At 37.2% G+C, this 19,586-nt stretch overlaps 1 protein-coding gene and 1 long non-coding RNA gene across 5 annotated transcripts in view; one reads left to right on the top strand and one right to left on the bottom strand.

Moving 5' to 3' along the window:
* The first annotated feature begins 817 nt into the window (after positions 1–817).
* The window catches only part of LOC137982351 (fibroblast growth factor receptor 3-like), a 59,495-nt gene continuing 40,726 nt past the window's right edge, over positions 818–19,586 (top strand). For 2 of the 4 annotated variants that reach the window (XM_068829450.1, XM_068829448.1), the window contains exons 1-3: positions 8,120–8,286; positions 11,649–11,978; positions 15,568–15,897. In XM_068829450.1, coding sequence (XP_068685551.1) covers positions 8,151–8,286; positions 11,649–11,978; positions 15,568–15,897 — 796 coding nt within the window. In that variant the 5' untranslated portion in view covers positions 8,120–8,150. Of the gene's footprint in view, positions 942–8,119; positions 8,287–11,648; positions 11,979–15,567; positions 15,898–19,586 lie in introns of those variants that run through there. The other 2 variants (XM_068829451.1, XM_068829449.1) reach the window with 2 other exon arrangements.
* Positions 6,450–8,013, bottom strand: LOC137982437 (uncharacterized). The gene is made up of 2 exons (XR_011118695.1): positions 7,888–8,013; positions 6,450–6,886 (listed from the first exon to the last, which is right to left on the bottom strand). It is a non-coding gene; the product is annotated as an uncharacterized lncRNA (long non-coding RNA).

The raw sequence follows: 19,586 nt of genomic DNA, 5'->3' as shown, positions 1-19,586 counted from the left end.
CAATCTCGTACCCAGAGTCCTCGGGCTTCTTGGTCAGCGGGTGAGCGCCCGGAGAGACTCTGGGATAATCGACTCCATTTTCCCAGAAAACGTGGGTTCCGGTCTTATTAGGTATGCTTGAGTTTAAACGAAGGCAGAAAAGAGAAAACCGTACACAGAAGAAATGGCGGGTTGAAAGTGTTCGAGAAACAAGAATTTTAGCCTTACACACAAAGAAACTGGAGAAATGATCATTGGCTTGCTGTAAGAGCAAGTGAAGATGAAACCTCTGACGCTTTCGGTGAGTGTATTTTTAGTGTTTCAGCGTACATTCCATCGTTCAGAATGCAATGAGAATGCCATCGTGCAAGCAACACGATCACCAATTTTTTTGTGAAACGACACAAATGTCCTCTTCTTCTGCAATTTGATGTTTCCGTAATTCTGAATGGCTTCGACAAGACCTTATTCCACGGATTTCTCCTCAAAGAGACTGATGTAATGTTTTCCCACGGTACTTTTGCAACAGCAACAGTAATCACTTTTTAGCAGCGTGGGAAAATTCCCGTGCGGTATAAGACATAATTCAAACCTCGTCGTTTTATTATTTTTGTGATTTATATATTTCTGAGGTAGAAAAAATCAAACAGCACTGAAACTAGTTTTAGATTTTGAATCTCCCTCCAAATTCTGGGGCTTCCGAATTACTTACCGACTTCCTGTCGGACTGCCATTGTTACGCAAGCGTCCAATCAAAAATATAGTTCAAGTCGATTATCCCAGAGTCTCTCCGGGCGCTCACCCGCTGGCCAAGAAGCCCGAGGACTCTGGGTACGAGATTGCACCCAACTTTGAAAGTGGACGAGTACTACTTTGGATCATCTGACTTTCGTGATCGGCAACCATGTATTCAGCTCTTTTCTGTATTCTGATGGGACTCCTCTTAGTTTGCCCAGAAACAGGCGAGTTTTGATAGCTTTACTTTTTATATTTTGTTGCGGAGTCTAGGTCTGTGGCAATTTCACCATGACTTGCAGTTTTAATATTGGGAATGATTCACAGAGCGTGATGTTCACAGAACGGTTAATAAATCAGCTGTTCTGCCTAAGGACTCTGTTTGAAAGAATGAGACGTGCGTTATACACTAATTGGGGTTAAATAATGTGGAAGGTGTTTTCTCCTGCACTTCTTTTGTACGCGCAACAAATTCAATAAAGTGAAAGTTTGCTCGTGCCAAGTTCCTTTAAGGAAGAATCGGTATCTTTTTTCCTTCAGCGGGAAACAAATCTGGTCGTATTGTAAGGCCCAAATTGAAATAGCATCACAATTAGGTTGACAGCCTTGATTTGCTAAAGGAAACTGCAATTATGATTTTATTATTTCTGTGATTCTGGTTTTGTTACACAAACCAGAAGAAAAACAAGAATCATTTTTCTCAAAGAATTGAAAAAAACTGAGAGCGAACTAATAATAATATAATAACATTATTATTATTGGCTAGTGTTTCTGTCCTGAATGGTGTTATTGTTTAATACTATAACAGGGAAACTCCTAAAACAGTTTGTTCACTATACTGGATAACAGAGAAAACTATTAAGAATAAGTTTACATCACATAGTTCACTGCTATCCATGAAGAGAGTCTATGATGTCATACATGTAGGCTAAAAAATGCTGGGAGGTTTAACAAGTCAGTAATAAGCAGAGATGGATTCAGATTTTCAAATTTAGGGGTCTTTGGACCCCCAAATTTTTCAAGAAGGGGTCCAAAGACAAAAATTTTGCAAAATGTTATGAGGTCCAGCTAATTAATATTCAAGAATATTTAATATTTGATCTATTGCCTCATGATTGCTGCTGCAATACCTTTGCAGATTCTGAATTGCACAAAAATGAAGTCTTATCCCTCTCCTCGAATATATACTTACACTGTACAATAAAATGATCAGTTTCTTGAAACTGTTATGCCCATTGATTCATCCTCTATCAAAATTGAGTTGTAATGAGCGGTCAAAGCTCCATTGATTACCTCTAAAAATGTCTCGAGGAATCTGTATGCTGTAGGAACTGATAGCTCCAATTGATAAATGATCTAGATTTTGATAGCCAAAAAAAAAGGAGAACTCAATCTCAATTTTCCATAAAAGAGCACTAATTTAGGAACAAAAATGATACACCATTCATCGTCGCCCTGTGACTAATTGCCATGGCTAATGTTAATAATCAAGGGATTGAATACATTTAAGTTTCATTTAAACATGTTATTTTTAACACTAACTCCAAAAATATTGCATTATTTGCAAGACAGACAAGTTACGTACGTTGCGATTGTCTCGCCTAAATTTAAGCACCCCAGATGACGTCATGCAACACTTCCGAATTCAAAAACAAGAACTTAACTCTTCAAGCTGGACAAAATTGTTGAGAAAATGAAATCATTTGACTACAAAAATTCAAAAATAGCAGCTCACCTTAAAATTTTAGGAACTGAATCATTTCTCCATAGTGAGAAATGATAATTCGTTGTGAAGTATGCTGTTCCCACAGTTTTCCTGGCGTTTGTAATTTGCATAAACATTTGATTTTTTTCTGCGTCCAATTGGACCCTTTGTTCTATATTGTGTGCGTTCAAAAATTGCTTAACCTATCTCTTGAGAACTTTACCTTGTAAGCTCAAATTGCTAAAAGTTTGGGAAATGACCCACTCACCACCACTGATCAACTACCACCAACGACAGATGCATTTTGAAGTTGTCTGAGCAATTATCCGAAATAGCCGAATACCCATTGACCTTCTCTGCAGATTCATTTGAGGCAAACAGGAGAACTTTCGTTGTTTGAAAAACATCAGTCACTTGTGTGACTCGCAGCAGCATTCTCCTCACCAGAATAAAATGTTAGTGGACAACAAAGAACAAATGGCTGCAGATTAAGGCTCATGCGGCCTACTTCCTGGATGAGAGCAATTAATAATAATTGTTCTATGACGGGGCGCTGGAATGCGCCTTGTTGGTTATAATCAATTGATATCCAGCAAGCCCGAGTAGAATAATAATGTTGTATTAAGAATTCCAGGATCAACAACTCTTCCATGTCGTTTTTATTGGCTTTTGCTGGCCATTTTTCTCAGAGCTGGAAAAATGTTTTCAGCTCTCTTTATTGCTGACGCGTTCCTTGTCGATATTTGGTACAGCAGGTATATGAACTGATAGCCTGTGTCTGGGGAGCCAAGGAAAATACTGGAAATCTGATATCTGTAGTTCAGTTTTTAATAATTGTATTTATTTGTACTAAACTCTGCACAGTCTTCGGGTACAAAACAATTGGAAATTGTTGTTTAATAGTCAAGAATTATTTAAAAGAAAGCTTGCTGTCCATTTTTTGCTTCATTATTCAAGGAAAGGGTTTGATCCTGAACACTGGTGGGAAATTTATTTAGTTTTGACATAGAGTATCATTGCTTGTTTGCGTGCATGCAGTAAAATGGGAAGTTTTGTGTTCATTTTAATAGGAGATTATGTTGTTTGTTTCAATGCAATTTTTGGCTGTAAAAGGTTTTTGTAAGATTTTTCTGTCATTGTGGATTGATGGTGTTCGAAATGATTCGACCTTAACCAATTTGCATATGTGTTTGATTTTTGATGTGCGAGTTGTTTTCATTAAGGTGATAAGAAGTTTTAGCCATTTTGTATTTCAAGGGTTCTTTCTTGCATATGATTAATAGGTACACTGTAGCCATAGTTGTGCACGTCATTGAATGCCGGGTGGTACATGTAAATGGTAGGCTTCATAACATCCAGTTGGTCAATAAATTTGGAAAATTGCTTACATGTACCTTCATGCAACGATTGATGGTGTTCGAAATGATTCGACCTTAATCAATTTGCATATGTGTTTGATTTTTGATGTGCGAGTTGTTTTCATTAAGGTGATAAGAAGTTTTAGCCATTTTGTATTTCAAGGGTTCTTTCTTGCATATGATTAATAGGTACACTGTAGCCATAGTTGTGCACGTCATTGAATGCCGGGTGGTACATGTAAATGGTAGGCGTCATAACATCCAGTTGGTCAATAAATTTGGAAAATTGCTTACATGTACCTTCATGCAACGATCATTCCATCCGGATTATTTGGCTTAGTTAATGGTAAGCACCCTAGGTTTCAATATAGCTGTTATTATAGTTGAGCTCACGTTTCAGCAGTGTCCGTGTCAGAGCGCGTGGAAGCGAGACTTTCGGGTCAATATTCAATCAGACTGAGGGAAGAGTAGGAGATTTAGCACGTGAAATGCAAAAAAAAAAATGAGTTCCTATCCAGAATTTACGTTTTTCTGAGAAGAGAAACTACAGTTCTTGAGTGAAAGCTGCCTTAGATACAGTAAAAACCTGCATAAAAGAACCTTTGTTTTTCAGTTTCAGGCTGATAACATTCTTATATGTTGGGTACTTAGCAAAAAATCAGCCTCAAGCTGTTCTTAAAACATGTTCTTAAATTCTGTCTAAAAATTATACTCTGTATTGCTCAACTGGTACTGCGTAATCAGTGATTTGGTTGCACAACAGTATTGTCAAGAAAAACAATTCGATTTATACATTTGTAATTTTGCAGAGATATCTTGCTGTGTTTCACTTTCACTGTGGTATTAAAATTAAAGGACAAAGACCACAAAAAATTCCAATAAAGAAAATTGATTTTAGAATGACATGGTAATCCTGACCCAGTAATTTTTAATCTCACTGGTACCCAATTTTTCTTATATATAAGAACCAGTTGAATTTATCAGGCTGAATTGGTTCCAGTGTATATGGTATTCTCTTAAACCAAATTCAGCCTGGAGGTTCTCAATCCACATGTTCTTTTATGGGGTTTTTTATTGTAGTTTCGTACATTTGGGGTTATACTGTAATAAAACAAAATAGAGTATATTTTCAGTATACACCACATATACACATGGTATACTACATCATGTACACTTTATGTATAGTTGATGTAGAGTTTTAGTATGTGCAAAAAGTATACTTTTTGTATGATTGATGTATACTTTTTCAGTATACAAAAATATTGTATTAGTAATTTGGAACAGCTTGAAGTATACTATTAGAAGTATAACACATACATGTAGGGGAACAGTATACTAAGAGTATACACAGGTTACACCCAATATACTCCAAGTACGGTTTTTTCAAGAAAAATCTGTCTTTGGGTGGCGAGTTAGTGCTAAAATTGGGGTGCGTCTTATAGCCAAGTATTTTCGCGCAACAAAATCTTAAGATCACAATTTGAGAAGAACTTGCAGTTTAAACAACACAAGAAAAGGACACTAGTTGTCAATTTAAAAAAAGAATAGCGCTTTTAGAGACCTTTAGAACACTAAACGACGTCAAGAGAAAAGTAAACAAACGGAAATTTGCATACATGCTTAATAGCACGTGCTCAGTAACGTGATACCCATGAAAACAACACAATCGGTTGAACCTTGTTTCGAATTTGTCGCTCGCATGAAAAGTTTCTTCTCTGAAAAAACAGTGTGGAGATAAAACATACCTTCTTCGTTCATCCAGCCTTTCTTGTGCACTGAAGGTTGCATCCTTGGTGGCGTGTTGATATTCAGCTGTCGAACACCTTTGAATATGACTTTTGGTGGGAGTTTATCGCCGTTCGCTTTCGCTTGAAGTCTGAAGTCTGAACTCTGAACTCTGACTATTTATTACGTCGGAAGGTTCAAATAAAAGTGTATGCGTTGTATGTTATGATTTTCAGGTGTCAACTTTTAGCTTTTGTTTTTGCGTATATCATTAAACGTGTGACTTTTTCACTTTGTTTACGTTAACAAAAAGAGTTCGCATGCCAATTGTGTAAGGATAATTGTTCTCAAATTCATCACATCCATTTGATAACTCTCAATTTTCGGGTGCGTCTTATAACCGAGTATTTTCGCGTAATTTTCAGTTTGAGAACTTAGCTTGATTAAATTGCAAAGTTTGGGGTGCGTCTTATAACCGAGTGCACCTTATAACCGAATAACTACGGGTAAGTATACTTCTTGTATACATATACAAAAAATATGCTTCTTGTACATGTAGATCTTTTATACATGTACTCTCATCTTGTGCACACATAGTATACTTTTTGTATACATTGTGGTATGAAACATTCTAGTTTACAAAACACTCTTGAAATACAACAGAATTATAGAAATCTGCAGGACCGTGTCATATACGAGCATGACTAGGAGGAAAAAAACTACACTGTTAAATTCAACATCAGATTATTGCTATGGAGAGATCATGTTTTATGTTTAAGGTTATGCACAGTACCCAATTTCTTCATTTTGTAGTGATACTTGCAAATGCAAGACACCTAACCCTTGCAAAATAACTCTGGGAATTCCTAGGAATTATTTTGGGCAATAGCTGAAATCTTCTTGAACAAGGTCAGAAAAATCAAGAAGAAATAGAAAGTGCACACATGTGGAGCACAAGAAACAAGGTTATAATATCCTGCTACTGTAAAATAACATTCCAGCAAATCAGAAATGTGCTGGAAACTACACAAAATCCATTGCAGTCAAGCTATTAACAGTTACTACCATAGCTCACAGACAAAAAAATTGAATACAGACTTCAAAGCAGTTACATTTTACATGTACCTAAACATATAATTCATGTCAAAATCTTTGGATTGGGTTCTTGTTCTAAATTAAAATACAAGAAAAGCTTTTAAACATTTCAGATAAACCAAAAAACTATGACAAGTCTGCAAAGAGAGATCCCCAAATACATCAAACCATAACTGGTTGAGGAGACAGAATTGGCTGCTAAGCATTTTTGTCTGCAGTAAAGGACCTCTTCCTGGTGTCCCATCAAAGAATTTTTCAGGAAGTGTCTGTTTATACTCTTTCATGGCAACTAAAAAAAAAATATAGTGATGCATAAAGTGATTTCTCTAAATCATTGATCATTTCTATTACAATTAAAGTGTGTGAAGAGTAGACAGACTCTTTGGGCCTCTTTACTTACAAATCGAGAAGGAATCATTTGCCAATCGTATACATGTAACTTGCCGTATGAGCACTTTTTTCCCAAAGCATTTGCTTCACCATTTGATCTAAAACTTCATCATTCTTGTTAAAGGTTTTCTTGTTAAAGGGTTAAAGCATTTAAGCCAAATTGCATATCCTTGCTTCACAAATTGAACGTGTGAAAATGAATTCTACATGTATGTAAATCGTGGTAACCGGTCGTTTCGATCGAAGTTCGTTTCGATCGAAACCAAAAGTCAGTTCGATCGAAGAGTAAATGTTTATAAAAACTACAGTTTTGCAAGCTTATAGATAATAAAAGTTCTTGTGTTGTGTAATGTTTGCGCGAAGTAATATGCGCGGCGCGGAAACGCGGTGTTCAATTGATTTTTCTTTTGTTGCCGGCGCTTCTTTTTCGGCGTTCCTGATCGGCAATGCTCAATTAGCTATTCGCTATAACGTGCCTACACTGAAACACGGGGTTTAGATTTTATTACCATGATGAAACGAACAAGTATTGTCACTTTCAATGAGAACCGAGCGAAAAGAGATTAAACGCTGTTGAAAACACTTGCGATTGGAACAGAATCCGCGGAAACAGACGGCTGGCGGTCATGTTCCTTGAAGACCAAGGTTCAAGAATGTGTTTTCCACAACTCCGAAGTTAACTGTATCAAGAAATATTTTTAAACAGATTTGATAAATAGTAAGTTCAATACACTTAAGCAATAGTTACAGTCTTCGATCGAACTGACTCTTGTCTTCGATCGAATCGACTTTTGTCGATCGAATCGACCTTCGATCGAAACAACTTTCGATCGAACTGACTTGCATCCGTAAATCGTTCCTCATCAAGTCAAATGTTATTCGCTTAAAGTTAACGCTTACCTTCTTACTTGAGTTGTTGTAAGCATATTCTTGCCTGGATCAGCGTTTAAAGAGTAAAAACTAACAAAAAAAATTGTGACCAAGAAAGTGTGATCGCAGATACAAACGTTTGTCTGAATAAAACCGCCTAAAATCTGTAAGAGCTGGACTGGTTACCGCTGACTGCTGACCAAAATGAAAAGGGCTCACTAGTTTCCAGTCTGGTTTCTTACGTGTTATCCAAGATGGCGGACAATGACTCTCTCTCTACGGATTCATGTTAAATGAGCAAGATTAAAATATTCGAACGATATTGGAGTTCATCGAAGGGATTAAGTGCTGACTTGGAGTGTATAATTTTCAAGAGCAATGCATCATGTTCCTTTTGGGATAAGGCCGATTATGAGAGCATCAAACAAGGTAATTGATGATACAAATAATGTATTTCTCACAATCTGTAGAATTGCATCAGAATAAAAGCTTTATTTTCATTTCTCCGTGTACAGAGTGATTTTATGTTCAAAGTTTGGAGCTTTTAAAGGCCATTGCTTAAGCTAAGTACATGTATAATATTACAAGCAGTGAATGAACTCGAAAGATATCACATTCATATTGGCATGCGTTGAATTAAGACCAAACCTTGTTATAAATGTTGAAGTTTAATAAGCTCATTTTTTCAAGGCATCAGCTAAAATCAACTCCTAAAAGGGCATTTTAACTTTGACTGTTGTCTCACTAGCACATTGAGTACTATTGCACAAAATTCTCAAGAATTTCAACTCACTGAAGTGACCCTCAAGTTGAGTCACTGAGTGGAATTCCTAAAGATTCCCATAAATACCTAGTCCACAGTACCATTTTAGCTTTCAATCCCCAAAAATTGGCTAGAGTTCCGACTCACTGAGTATTGCTAATTGGCATAATTTGGAATTCCTAGGAATTTCAAGACTGTTGAGAGACCATAATTATCAATTCTTAAAAATTATTAGATATTCATTTGAGTTGTGAAAAGGTTGACCGATGATGCATACATTAAGTATACATCTTTGATTGCTCCTCATAAAGTTCATACACATAGTATACACTACAAATTATGTTGTTAATGGGGTGACCAATGATGTATACAATAAGCATACATCTTTCAACATCTTCCATGAAGGTCATTCGTGATGTATACACAAAGTATACAGGCCAGACACAACTGAACACTGATCCTGAAAGTATACATCACCATGAATTGGCAAGCTGAAGTTTCCCATGATGTATATTTGATGTATACTAAATTTATACACCTAATGGATGTACATGTAATACAGATAATGTATACTAACCATACTTCAATTTTGATAAGGATATTCAGTTAACACTGCTGTTTTTCACATGCCCAATGATGTATAAATTTATAGCTTTCATGACTTAATTTGAGTCTCATGTTTCAGCGCCAAGGAAAATTGGCAGAACACTTCCGTCCCCAGAGGTTGTCCAGCCTCCCCACCTCCAGCCTGACAGTATGTATGAAGGGGGGGGGGGGGGAGAGGAGGGGCGGGGGGGGGGGGGTGGTGGACGTACGATGATGTATTAAGGATCTAGTCTGTTTTTATATTGCTTGCATTCAGTCAGTTTTACCATATGCCTGTCAAGTGTTTCACTATAGTCTACCTGAGTATCCTAGCTCAGCCTTAGAAAGAGTACAAAGGAGAGCCATGCATATTATATAATTATGGCTACGATGTGTCATACATTGATGCTCTTAAGACCGCAAATATTAATAGTTTATCGCGAAGAAGATCTGAACTGGGTCAGAGTTTTTTTCAACAAACCATTTCTAATCCTAACAATCAGTTATTTCACTTATTATCATTTAACACTAATCGTCCTTCGGTAACCCTGCGTAATCCAAGGGTTTTTACAACGCCCTTGTGTAAGACTAATAGGTTCAGTAATACCTTTATTAACGCTAGCGCTAGGATTTATGACTCTAAATAAACTTTCTTTATTTATATAACGAATACCATTAGTCAATTCTCCATTCGGTACCTTATAATTTATAATTTTTATATGTGTATATATATTTTTATATAATTTTTTTTTTCCCTTCCCCTTAGTTTTCATAGTTGTAACAAGAGTCCTAGATTTATCTTAATGTATCATAATAGTTAATATATTTTACTTATTGCTAAGGTAATAATAAAGTATCTGTCTATCTAAAATTACTTCTCGCATGGATAGATTTCCCAAAAATTCTTACCCATGGTGCTGGGGTGGAGTGCTTTGCGCCCGGGAGCCCCACTATGAAGTTAGCTATATATTCGAAATTTTCTTAAAATATAATTGTTAATAGAGAAAAAAAGTATATTTCAGGGATTTATTTATTTTATTTTATGTTTTAAGCATGTTTTTGTCTTTCTTGAAAAATCCAATTTTAACATAATTTTAGTGTACAATACATGTAGTTCAAATTTTACCTTATTATTATTATTATTATTGTTGTTGTTGTTGTTACTATTATTGTTATTGTTATTGTTATTGTTATTGTTATTATTATTTATTATTTATTATCATTATTAACTGTCCTTATCGACTCCAGCTACAATGACTTATCACTTCGATTTCTGGATTCAATTGCCACAGGAATTTATATTTACGATCAAAAGGCAGCATCATTATTATCTTCCACACTAACACTAATTCAGGGGTTTTTCTAAAAGCAGGCTAGCAGCCTGCAGCCGACGGCCTGGCGGCCATAAGGCCCAGCGGCCCACGGCCCGCAGCCCGTGACGGCCTGGCAGCCAGGAGGCCCGGCAGCCCTGCTCTGATTTTCCACATATTTTTTGTACAGCATAAAATCCATGCCCATGCACAGATCTGCATCTTCATTTACCATTTTAATAATCATTTCAATCCTTTCTTTCGTTGCATGTTGCTAAGTGAAAAATGTTGACATTCTCTGGTTATTCGTCTGTTTACAAAACGCAATAGAGAGGAAGTCCATTCTCAGACGATGTAAGTTATTTTGAAACCACAGTTTGAGATTGAAAATTTCATAAGCTAAATGATGAGATATGTAAACTGCGAATTGTCTCTGAATTGCATTTGTCAGTTTATCAGGCAATCACATTCTCACTTGGTACTTCTGTGCAATGGCAGGCAGCAGTTTTGAAAGGCGGTCGATTTGCATTTGCATGCTTTCTTTGTGTAACTCTGAAAGTTAAAAAAAAAAGATTCCCAGTTCACATCTCATTATTTGTGATATTTTCACTTTCAAAGAATGGTTTGAAAATAACTTAGTTACATTGTTCGATAATGAAAGTCCTCTATTGTGCTATCGCTTTCTGTAAAGAGACGAACGAACAAAGAATAAAAACGTTTTTATCTGAACAACATTCAGCAAACAGAAACAAGGATTCAATGATTAAATGGTAAAAGAATTCAAACTCACGGTCCATTTTGCATGCCCTAACCCGATGCAGATCTGTGCATGTGTGTGCATTTACCATTGGACAAAAAAACTGTGGAAATTTAGGACCGGGTCTCCGGGCCGTCGCAGGCCATGGGCTGCAGGCTGCTGGGCCTTCGGGCCGCTGAGCCGTTGTGGACCGTGAGCTGCAGGCCCCTGGACCGTGGGCCTGCTTTTTGCAAAACCTTACTTTCACAGAACTGATAAACTCCTCAAGTTAAGTAAATATTTCAGCAATAACTTATAAGGCTAGGTGCAGATCCAACTTTTCTGTGTTAATGGATACAAAGGTCGTTAATTCTGGCTTTTTTTTTTTACCTCGCAGAATCACAAGTGACTATTACACCCCATTTCTCGAGCCCAGTTCTTGTTTTTGAAGGAGAGCCTTTAACACTAAAATGGACCTTCAGCATTCAAGGAGGTTCATTTCGTCGAGTGGAATTTCAAACTTCTGGAGCATCTGTTCCTATCATAGAAGCATCTCTTTCTGGAAACCCAGTTACCATTGATGATCGAGTGTCAGTGAATATTACAGCAACAGATGTAACAATCATGTTTCGTACCGTGGACACAAAAGACAGTAACAATTATACCTTGGTAGTCCTAGCCGATGGACCAAGGAGTGGCATAGCAGATATGAAAATTATAGTGCAGGGTAAGCTTAAAGTTTAACATCTCTCTTGAGGTTGAATATAAGGTTGTGGAGAAAGAGAAAAAAATTTCCATGTAATTTCAGCTCAAATGCTCAAGTACCACAAACTTAAAAGGTAGTAATAAATGTTTTTTTTTTTTTTTGTCGGGTTGTGCATTTTACTGTGGTTTGAGCTGCAGATGACTCATCAAACAACTGGTCTATTACTGGAATTTCTGTTACAATAAGCAATTAACAGTGTTGGGTATACCGGTATCCCTTGGCTTTGTTGATTTCAAAAGTGGAAAAAAGGCACTTGGAGGTTTTATCAAAGATATAAGATGTAGTTAAAAATACAGAAACAGTGAACATAGTATGGAGATGAAATTTCTTACGAATTAACAAAGTAACAATTAATTCAAAGAAAAAGCTTTAAAAAGTAGTGCCTGTGTTCCAAGCTTCCTCAATTTGTGGTCAGAAATTTATGGAAGTGTGTTTCAAAGTACAACAGACAACATTCTGTCAATATTTTTATCACCTTAAGAGCAGTTCTCTGAGAAAGTCAAGCAAAGTTGGAGATACATGTACAAGTATGTTGCCTGGGGAGAATATGACATAAAGCTTTCTCATCATGATGGGTGCAAGAAACCAGACCACAGAAATTTGAAGCTAAATTGTTATTAAAATTCACCACTCTAGAATTTAAAGAAGCTGCCTCTAAATGGGTAACATGTACATGTATGTGTCTACTTCTTGCATAGATGCCGAGTCAGTTCTAATGAAATTCCTCCAGAAAGGAGACTTAGGCCTTAAATTACTAAAGGATGTTTCAAGACTGCTTTGCCTTTTATGAACTGCAAGGAAAAAATGTTGGCATGCAAAATTAATAATAATTATTAAAGTGCTGCTATGATCAAATTTTTATCCGTTTAATTTTTTGGTTTATCACATAGAGTACCATGAAACATTAAAAACGCTGTTTACCGTTTGGAAATATCTGCATTGGTTCCGGAGATATTTAAGTTTGAAAAATGTGTAAAATATGCAAATAAGAAGGCTGATGACGTCATTCACCCAACCCAATAGAACATCAAGAATATAAATAGAGCTATCTCGGTCAATTTGCAACAGAGACCATTGAAACTTGGTGAGCTAATAGTTCTGAAGGCAACACACCTACGACTGTAAAGAATTGGTTCCCATGGCAACTAACTGTTTTCCAGTCCCCTCCAACCTGATTTCAATATTTTGGTGATCTCAGGCTAGAAAAACATTGAGCAAGGCCACAAACTCGACCTAACATCTTTATATGCTGGCAGGATCATACAGATAAGGCACCATTTGCAAATATCAAAACAGAACACCAAAGGTGGCCTGCAAAGCCTTTAATATCAGGGAGGACTGGAACCCAGTATGTTGCCATGGTAACAAAAATGGTATGCTCATATTGTGGAACACATCTACTAGAATCTTACTACAAAGAATGAAGTATTTCTGATACAAATTGGCTGAGATATCTTTCTCCATCTTACTTGATGAAAATTTTGTTGGGTTTATGATGTCATCACTTGGCTAATTTGCATATTAAAAAAAATTGAATATCTCCAGAACAAAAAGAGATATTTGAAATTGGTAAACAACATTCTTCTTCTCGTGCAGACTACAATGTACATGTTTATGTAACACAATGGCTTAAATAGGGAAAATGCAAATTTCGTCATAGTAGCACTTTAAAACTACTAAAAGTACATAAAAAATTAGCTATTTTTAAAATAGAGTATACAATACAAATAATTTATTAGTAAAGGCACTGTAGAGTGATTTGAAAGCAAGCCTGGAAAAGCCAATCTTGTTTTGTTTGATTTTGTTTTCATTCTTTTTGCAATTGTTACATGTATAATTTACAATAATTTTTCTTCACATTGGTTTCAACTTATTGTATGTAAAACAAGACGCCTTTAGGCATTTGCACAAGATGGATCGATGTAAGCTTATTAAGATTTATGGAAAAGGAAAAGAAAGGAACTTAATTTAAGTGACTAGTCATTCTAGCCCTGGAGCACTAATTGGGGACACTGTAAACTGAAGTAAAGCAAATCAAGTCAAATGTTGGTTTTTGAAAAGAGGAGAAATCTGGAGTACCCAGAGAAAAATCTCTTAGACTAGGTGCAGAATAGAGAACCAACAAACTCAACTCACATAATGTGACCCTCCACGGGAAAGCAGTGAATGAGGTGAACACACGTGCATGGCACGTTAGCGCGTTGAAACAAAAGGAGCGTTACTCAACACATTAGCTGCGTGTTTAAGTAGCATTCCTCATTAAACTTGAAGCATTTGTCTTTTACACACGCTAAAGACAAAAGAGCATGTGATGAGCTTTGCATGTGCTGACACGCTTACGGTGCCAACTTCTAACACGCTGAACCTTCTAATTCTATCAAGCCCATATCGCATGAACTGTAAACTGCTTGTGTTAATAGAGACTGTATCGCCACTAGTGAAGTTTGCTAATGTCGAGGTCGTCATTCAGTTTAAATAATATATTTCGCTGATCATTTTGAAGCTTCCCTGCTAGCAGAGGTCTCACAGCGTGAGAGACCTCTGCTAGCTGGGAATTTTGAAGCTTGCAGACACAGTCTCACTTGATCAAGGTGACATTGCCTTGTTTCTTGCAATTGCACTTCTACCAGCAGTCTATTAAAGTAGTGAAAACTTAAAGCAAACGTAACAGAGTTCAGTTAATAATGGCAAATTTTCAAAATTTGTCCATCGTCCATGCGGTCTGTCATATTGATTTCCAATTTTTGTTTCAATACAAAGGACGGAAACAAGGTCAAGAGGCAAGGCCACTGTATCTATTTTAAGTCGGTGTGTTTTGTGGCATATTGTGTCACGTGCTGTACTGGAGACTCTCTAACTACAAATGTACCCAAACTGAGTCATCGTCCATTTTGCACGCCCAAGGCCGATGCAGATCTGTGCATGTGCATGGATTTACTGCTGGACAAAAAAACTGTGGAAAATTAGGACTGGGCCACCAGGCCTCTGGACCGCTGGGCCATCGTGGGCCGTGGCCCACGGGCTGCTGGGCTGTGGGCCTGCTTTTAGCAATGTTACGTGCAAGAATAACCAATAAATGTCCGCAAACAAGGCATAAGTGAAAATAACTCCTGAGTATGATATAAAGCACGCAACACGAGTGTGACAATGAGCAGTTACCCTTTTTCACTATTATTTATTTAGTTTTACACTGTTATTTACAAGCCTGCTTTTTTATACTTCTACTCCAAGCATCTAGAAAGTTCTGTTGCTATTTATAGTCAATTACAAGTTGTGCTATTTGTGGAAACTGCTGAGTCACGTCAAAGAAATTTCTGGAATATTGCAGATTGTACGATCACTCTAGAAAAGTCTGGAATTGCATGACAGATAAACCAAAAATAACTCTGATCCTCGTAACAGCAAAACCCTACTTTCAGAGAACTGATGAACTCCTTAAGTTAAGTAATGTAAATACTTCAACAGCAAGGCTAGGTGCAGATCCAACTTTTCTCTGTTACTGGATACTTAAAGGTCGTTAATTCTGGCTTTTGTTTTTTTTACCCCACAGAATCACAAGTGACTATTACACCCCATTTCTCGAGCCCAGTTCTTGTTTTGGAAGGACGGCCTGTAACACTAAAATGGACCTACAGCATTCAAGGAGATTCATTTCGTCGAGTGGAATTTCGAATTTCTGGAGCATCTGTTCCCATCATAGAAGTGTCTCTTTCTGGAAACCCATTTACGTTTGATGATCGAGTGTCAGTGAATATTACGGCAACATACTTAACAATCATGTTTCGTACCGTGGACACAAAAGACAGCAACAATTATACCTTGGTTGTCCTAGCCAATGGACCTACCAGTGGCACAGCAGATATGAAAATTATAGTGCAGGGTAAGTAAGCTTGAATTTTAACATCTCTCTAGAGGTTGAATATAAGGGACCAGTTACTTTTGTGTTGTTGAGAAACAGAAAACGGTTTCCATGTAATTTGAGCTCAAGTGCTCAAATGCCACAAACTTAAAAGTTAGTTTTTTTTTTTGTTGGGTTGTGCATTTTATTGTGGTTTGAGCTGCAGATAACTCATCAAACAACTGGTCTAAAATACTGGAATTTCTGTTAGAATTATAAGCAATTAAAAGTGTTGGGTATCTTCCTTGGCTTTGTTGATTTCAAAAGTGGAAAAAAAGGCACTTGGAAAAGACGGGCTATGGTTTTATCAAAGACATAAAATAGTTAAAAATATGAAAACAGTGAACATTGTATGGAGATGAAATTTCTTACAGATTAACAAAATGACAATTAATTCAAAGAAAAAGCTTTAAAAAGTAACGCCTGTGTTCTAAGATTCCTCAATTTGTGGTCAGAAATTTATTGGAAGTGTTTCAAAGTACAACAGACAACATTCTGTCAATATTTTTATCGCCTTAAGAGCAGTTCTCTGAGAAAGTCAAGCAAAGTTGGAGATACATGTACAAGTATGTTGCCTGGGGAGAATATGACATAAAGCTTTCTCATCATGATGGCCGGTGCAAGAAACCAGACCACAGAAATTTGAAGCTAAATTGTTATTAAAATTCACCACTCTAGAATTTAAAGAAGCTGCCTCTAAATGGGTAACATGTCTTCTACTTCTTGCATAGATGCAAGTCAGTTCTAATGAAATTCCTCTAGAAAGGAGACTTGTGCCTTAAATTACTAAAAGATGTTTCAAAATTGCTTTGCCTTTTATGAACTGCAAGGAAAAAAATGTTGGCATGCAAAATTAATAATAATTAAGATCTATGAAAAGGAAAAGGAAAGGAAAGGAACTTAATTTAAATGACTAGTCGTTCTAGCCCAGGAGCACTAATTGGGGACACTGTAAACTGAAGTAACGCAAATCAAGTCAAATGTTGGTTTTTGAAGAGAGGAGAAATCTGGAGTACCGAGAGAAAAATCTCTTAGACTAGGTGCAGAATAGAGAACCAACAACCTCAACTCACATAATGTGACCCTCTACGGGAAAGCAGTGAATAAGGTGAACACACGCGCATGGCACGTTAGCACGACACGCTTACGCGGTGCCAACGTCCAACACGTTGAACCTTCTAATTCTATCGAGCCCATGTCGAATGAACTGTAAACTGCTTGTGTCACAGACTGTATCGCCACTAGTGAAGTTTGCTAATGTCGAGGTCGTCATTCAGTTTGAATAATATATTTCGCTGATCATTTTTAAGCTTCCCTGCTAGCAGAGGTCTCACAGCGTGAGAGACCTCTGCTAGCTGGGAATTTTGAATCTTGCAGACACAGTCTCACTTGATCAAGGTGACATTGCCTTGTTTCTTGCGATTGCACTTCTACCAACAGTCTATTAAAGTAGTCAAAACTTGGTAATTGTGAAGAAGAGCTCCCCAAAAATGCTGTCGGCCGACTGTCGGTCAACTGTCGCCCGACAGTGTACCGACAGCTAACCAACAGGTTACCGATCGGTTAAGAAAAAGAAAAATTGTGGTAAAAACGAGCAGTTAACGTGACATTCCGTAATGGTGATGTATGACTCGACAGACTTTCACTTGCGTAATTTACAACACACCAGACAATCTAAGAATCGCATTGGAAGATAATTTAATCGAAAACTCTGCTAAAAACTCTGAAAACCATAAGCTACGTATCAATACATAGTTAGTAGAGGAGACAAACACTTTCCTTCAAATCGCCCTACAATGCAACGCGGCCTCCTATGTTATGTCATGTATGTATGAATGATGTTTACAATGTGGGCAAGTATCGCTAGCCAACGCTAAAACAGTGGACAAAAGCCATATTAGTAGTATAAGTGCTGCTCAAGGTATCGTTATGAACTGCCTTTAGCTCTTTTCGCGTAGTTTAGAAGCAATAGACAAGTAAATGCTTACGATCATTTTAGTTTGTCCCGCCGACAGGTTACCGACACGTTACCGACAGGTTGCCAACAGGTCACCGACTGTCGGCCGACTGTTGGCCGACTGTTTGCCAACACTTTGGCCTCAAACATAACACAAACTGTCGGCCGACAGTTGGGCAACAGTCGGCCGACTGTCGGCCGACAGTTGACCGACGGTCGGCCGACAGGTTTTTTGGGGAGCTCTTCTTCACAATTACCCAAAACTTAAAGCAAACGTAACAGAGTTCAGTTAAAAATGACAAATTTTCAAAATTCGTCCATCGTCCATGCGGTCTGTCATATTGATTTGTTGTTTCAATACAAAGGACGGAAACAAGGTTAAGAGGCAAGGCCACTGTATCTATTTGAAGTCGGTGTGTTTTGTGACGCATTGTGTCACGTACTGTGGAGACTCTCTAACCACAAATGTACTTAAACTGAGGTTGTTGTCATTGCTTGTGTTTTTCGCGACATAAATTTTAAAAGAGCGTTTCATCAAAGATTGAGGAAAGTTTTGTACATGTGTACTACCTGTGGACCTTGCTTATTCGTGCGAGCATGGTTTTTTTTCTGGGAAATGCAATAGAAGCATTAACTTAGAGCAAAGGGACCTGCCACTGTCTCACATAATTCTGTAGTTTAGCTAGTTCTGTAAATTAGGCATTCAAGTAAGCATGATCAGTGCAGTTTTTAGCTTAGTAGGCTGACCAACCATCCTTGGTTTATCATCGGCAAATCAGTGACAAACAGTGAGATGCTGCTGACGTTGGAAAGTTGACTGCGTAAATTTCACATCCATTTGTTGACAAATGCTGGCTGTAACAAACAATACCTTCATATTTCTGACGTTCAGACTCCACGTGCTAACTACACCTGTGCAGCAAGCAATAGTGAGGGAAATGATTCAGAAACTACACTTCTTAGTAAGTTACAGTGACTTTGTAGTTAATGGAGACTTCTGGGCAATCCATAAATGGAAATCACTTGTACACTTGTAAGTTGAGGACTTAACTGTACATGTAATTAAAAGTAATTATAAAGACAGATTCTTTCAAACCTAAACTAAATTATGTTAAAAATTATAAAAACGTTCACTGGCTATATACAGTTAAAAACTTTCGAGCTTTCGGCTGTCAGGCTACAGCCTTCAATGGAAATGAATGGAAAAAACTGACAACTTGTCAGTTTTTATAATTTTTAACATGTTTTACCCTGGCTACGGTTCCTCTATCTTTAAACCTAAACTAAATTAATTTATTGTGACAATGACAACACAGGGATCGCGTTAACGCAGAAATCGTGCATTTTTACGTAAATAAAATCCAAAAAATGCATGATCGAAATTTTAATGCGTCCCAGGACGCAAGGCACTGACTTAAATAACTCACACAACTTGCTTTGATTTGTCAGTATATTCTGTTGTTTGTAAAACTGTTGGAGCGATCTGTGATCATAATTGAAGTTCTAAGAAATGGGGTTTAAAACATCTAAAAAGGTTAAAACTAAATTTTCGACCGCATTCTGCGGTCTTCTACAGAGGAATGTACTCTGCAAGTCACTGAATGCAAATATATAGCAAAAGACGTCACTGTTCGTTACTCCTAAGGGAGGAAACCAGTGATGCGTAAACCCTTGGAAAGGGTGCTCTTTCATTAACAGAGTTCTTGTCCAGGAA

The sequence above is a fragment of the Montipora foliosa genome, chromosome 13, assembly GCF_036669935.1.
Source record: "Montipora foliosa isolate CH-2021 chromosome 13, ASM3666993v2, whole genome shotgun sequence".
Lineage (NCBI taxonomy): Eukaryota > Metazoa > Cnidaria > Anthozoa > Scleractinia > Acroporidae > Montipora > Montipora foliosa.
Note: the sequence above shows the minus strand (reverse complement) of the source record. Positions and strands in the feature narration are given on the sequence as shown.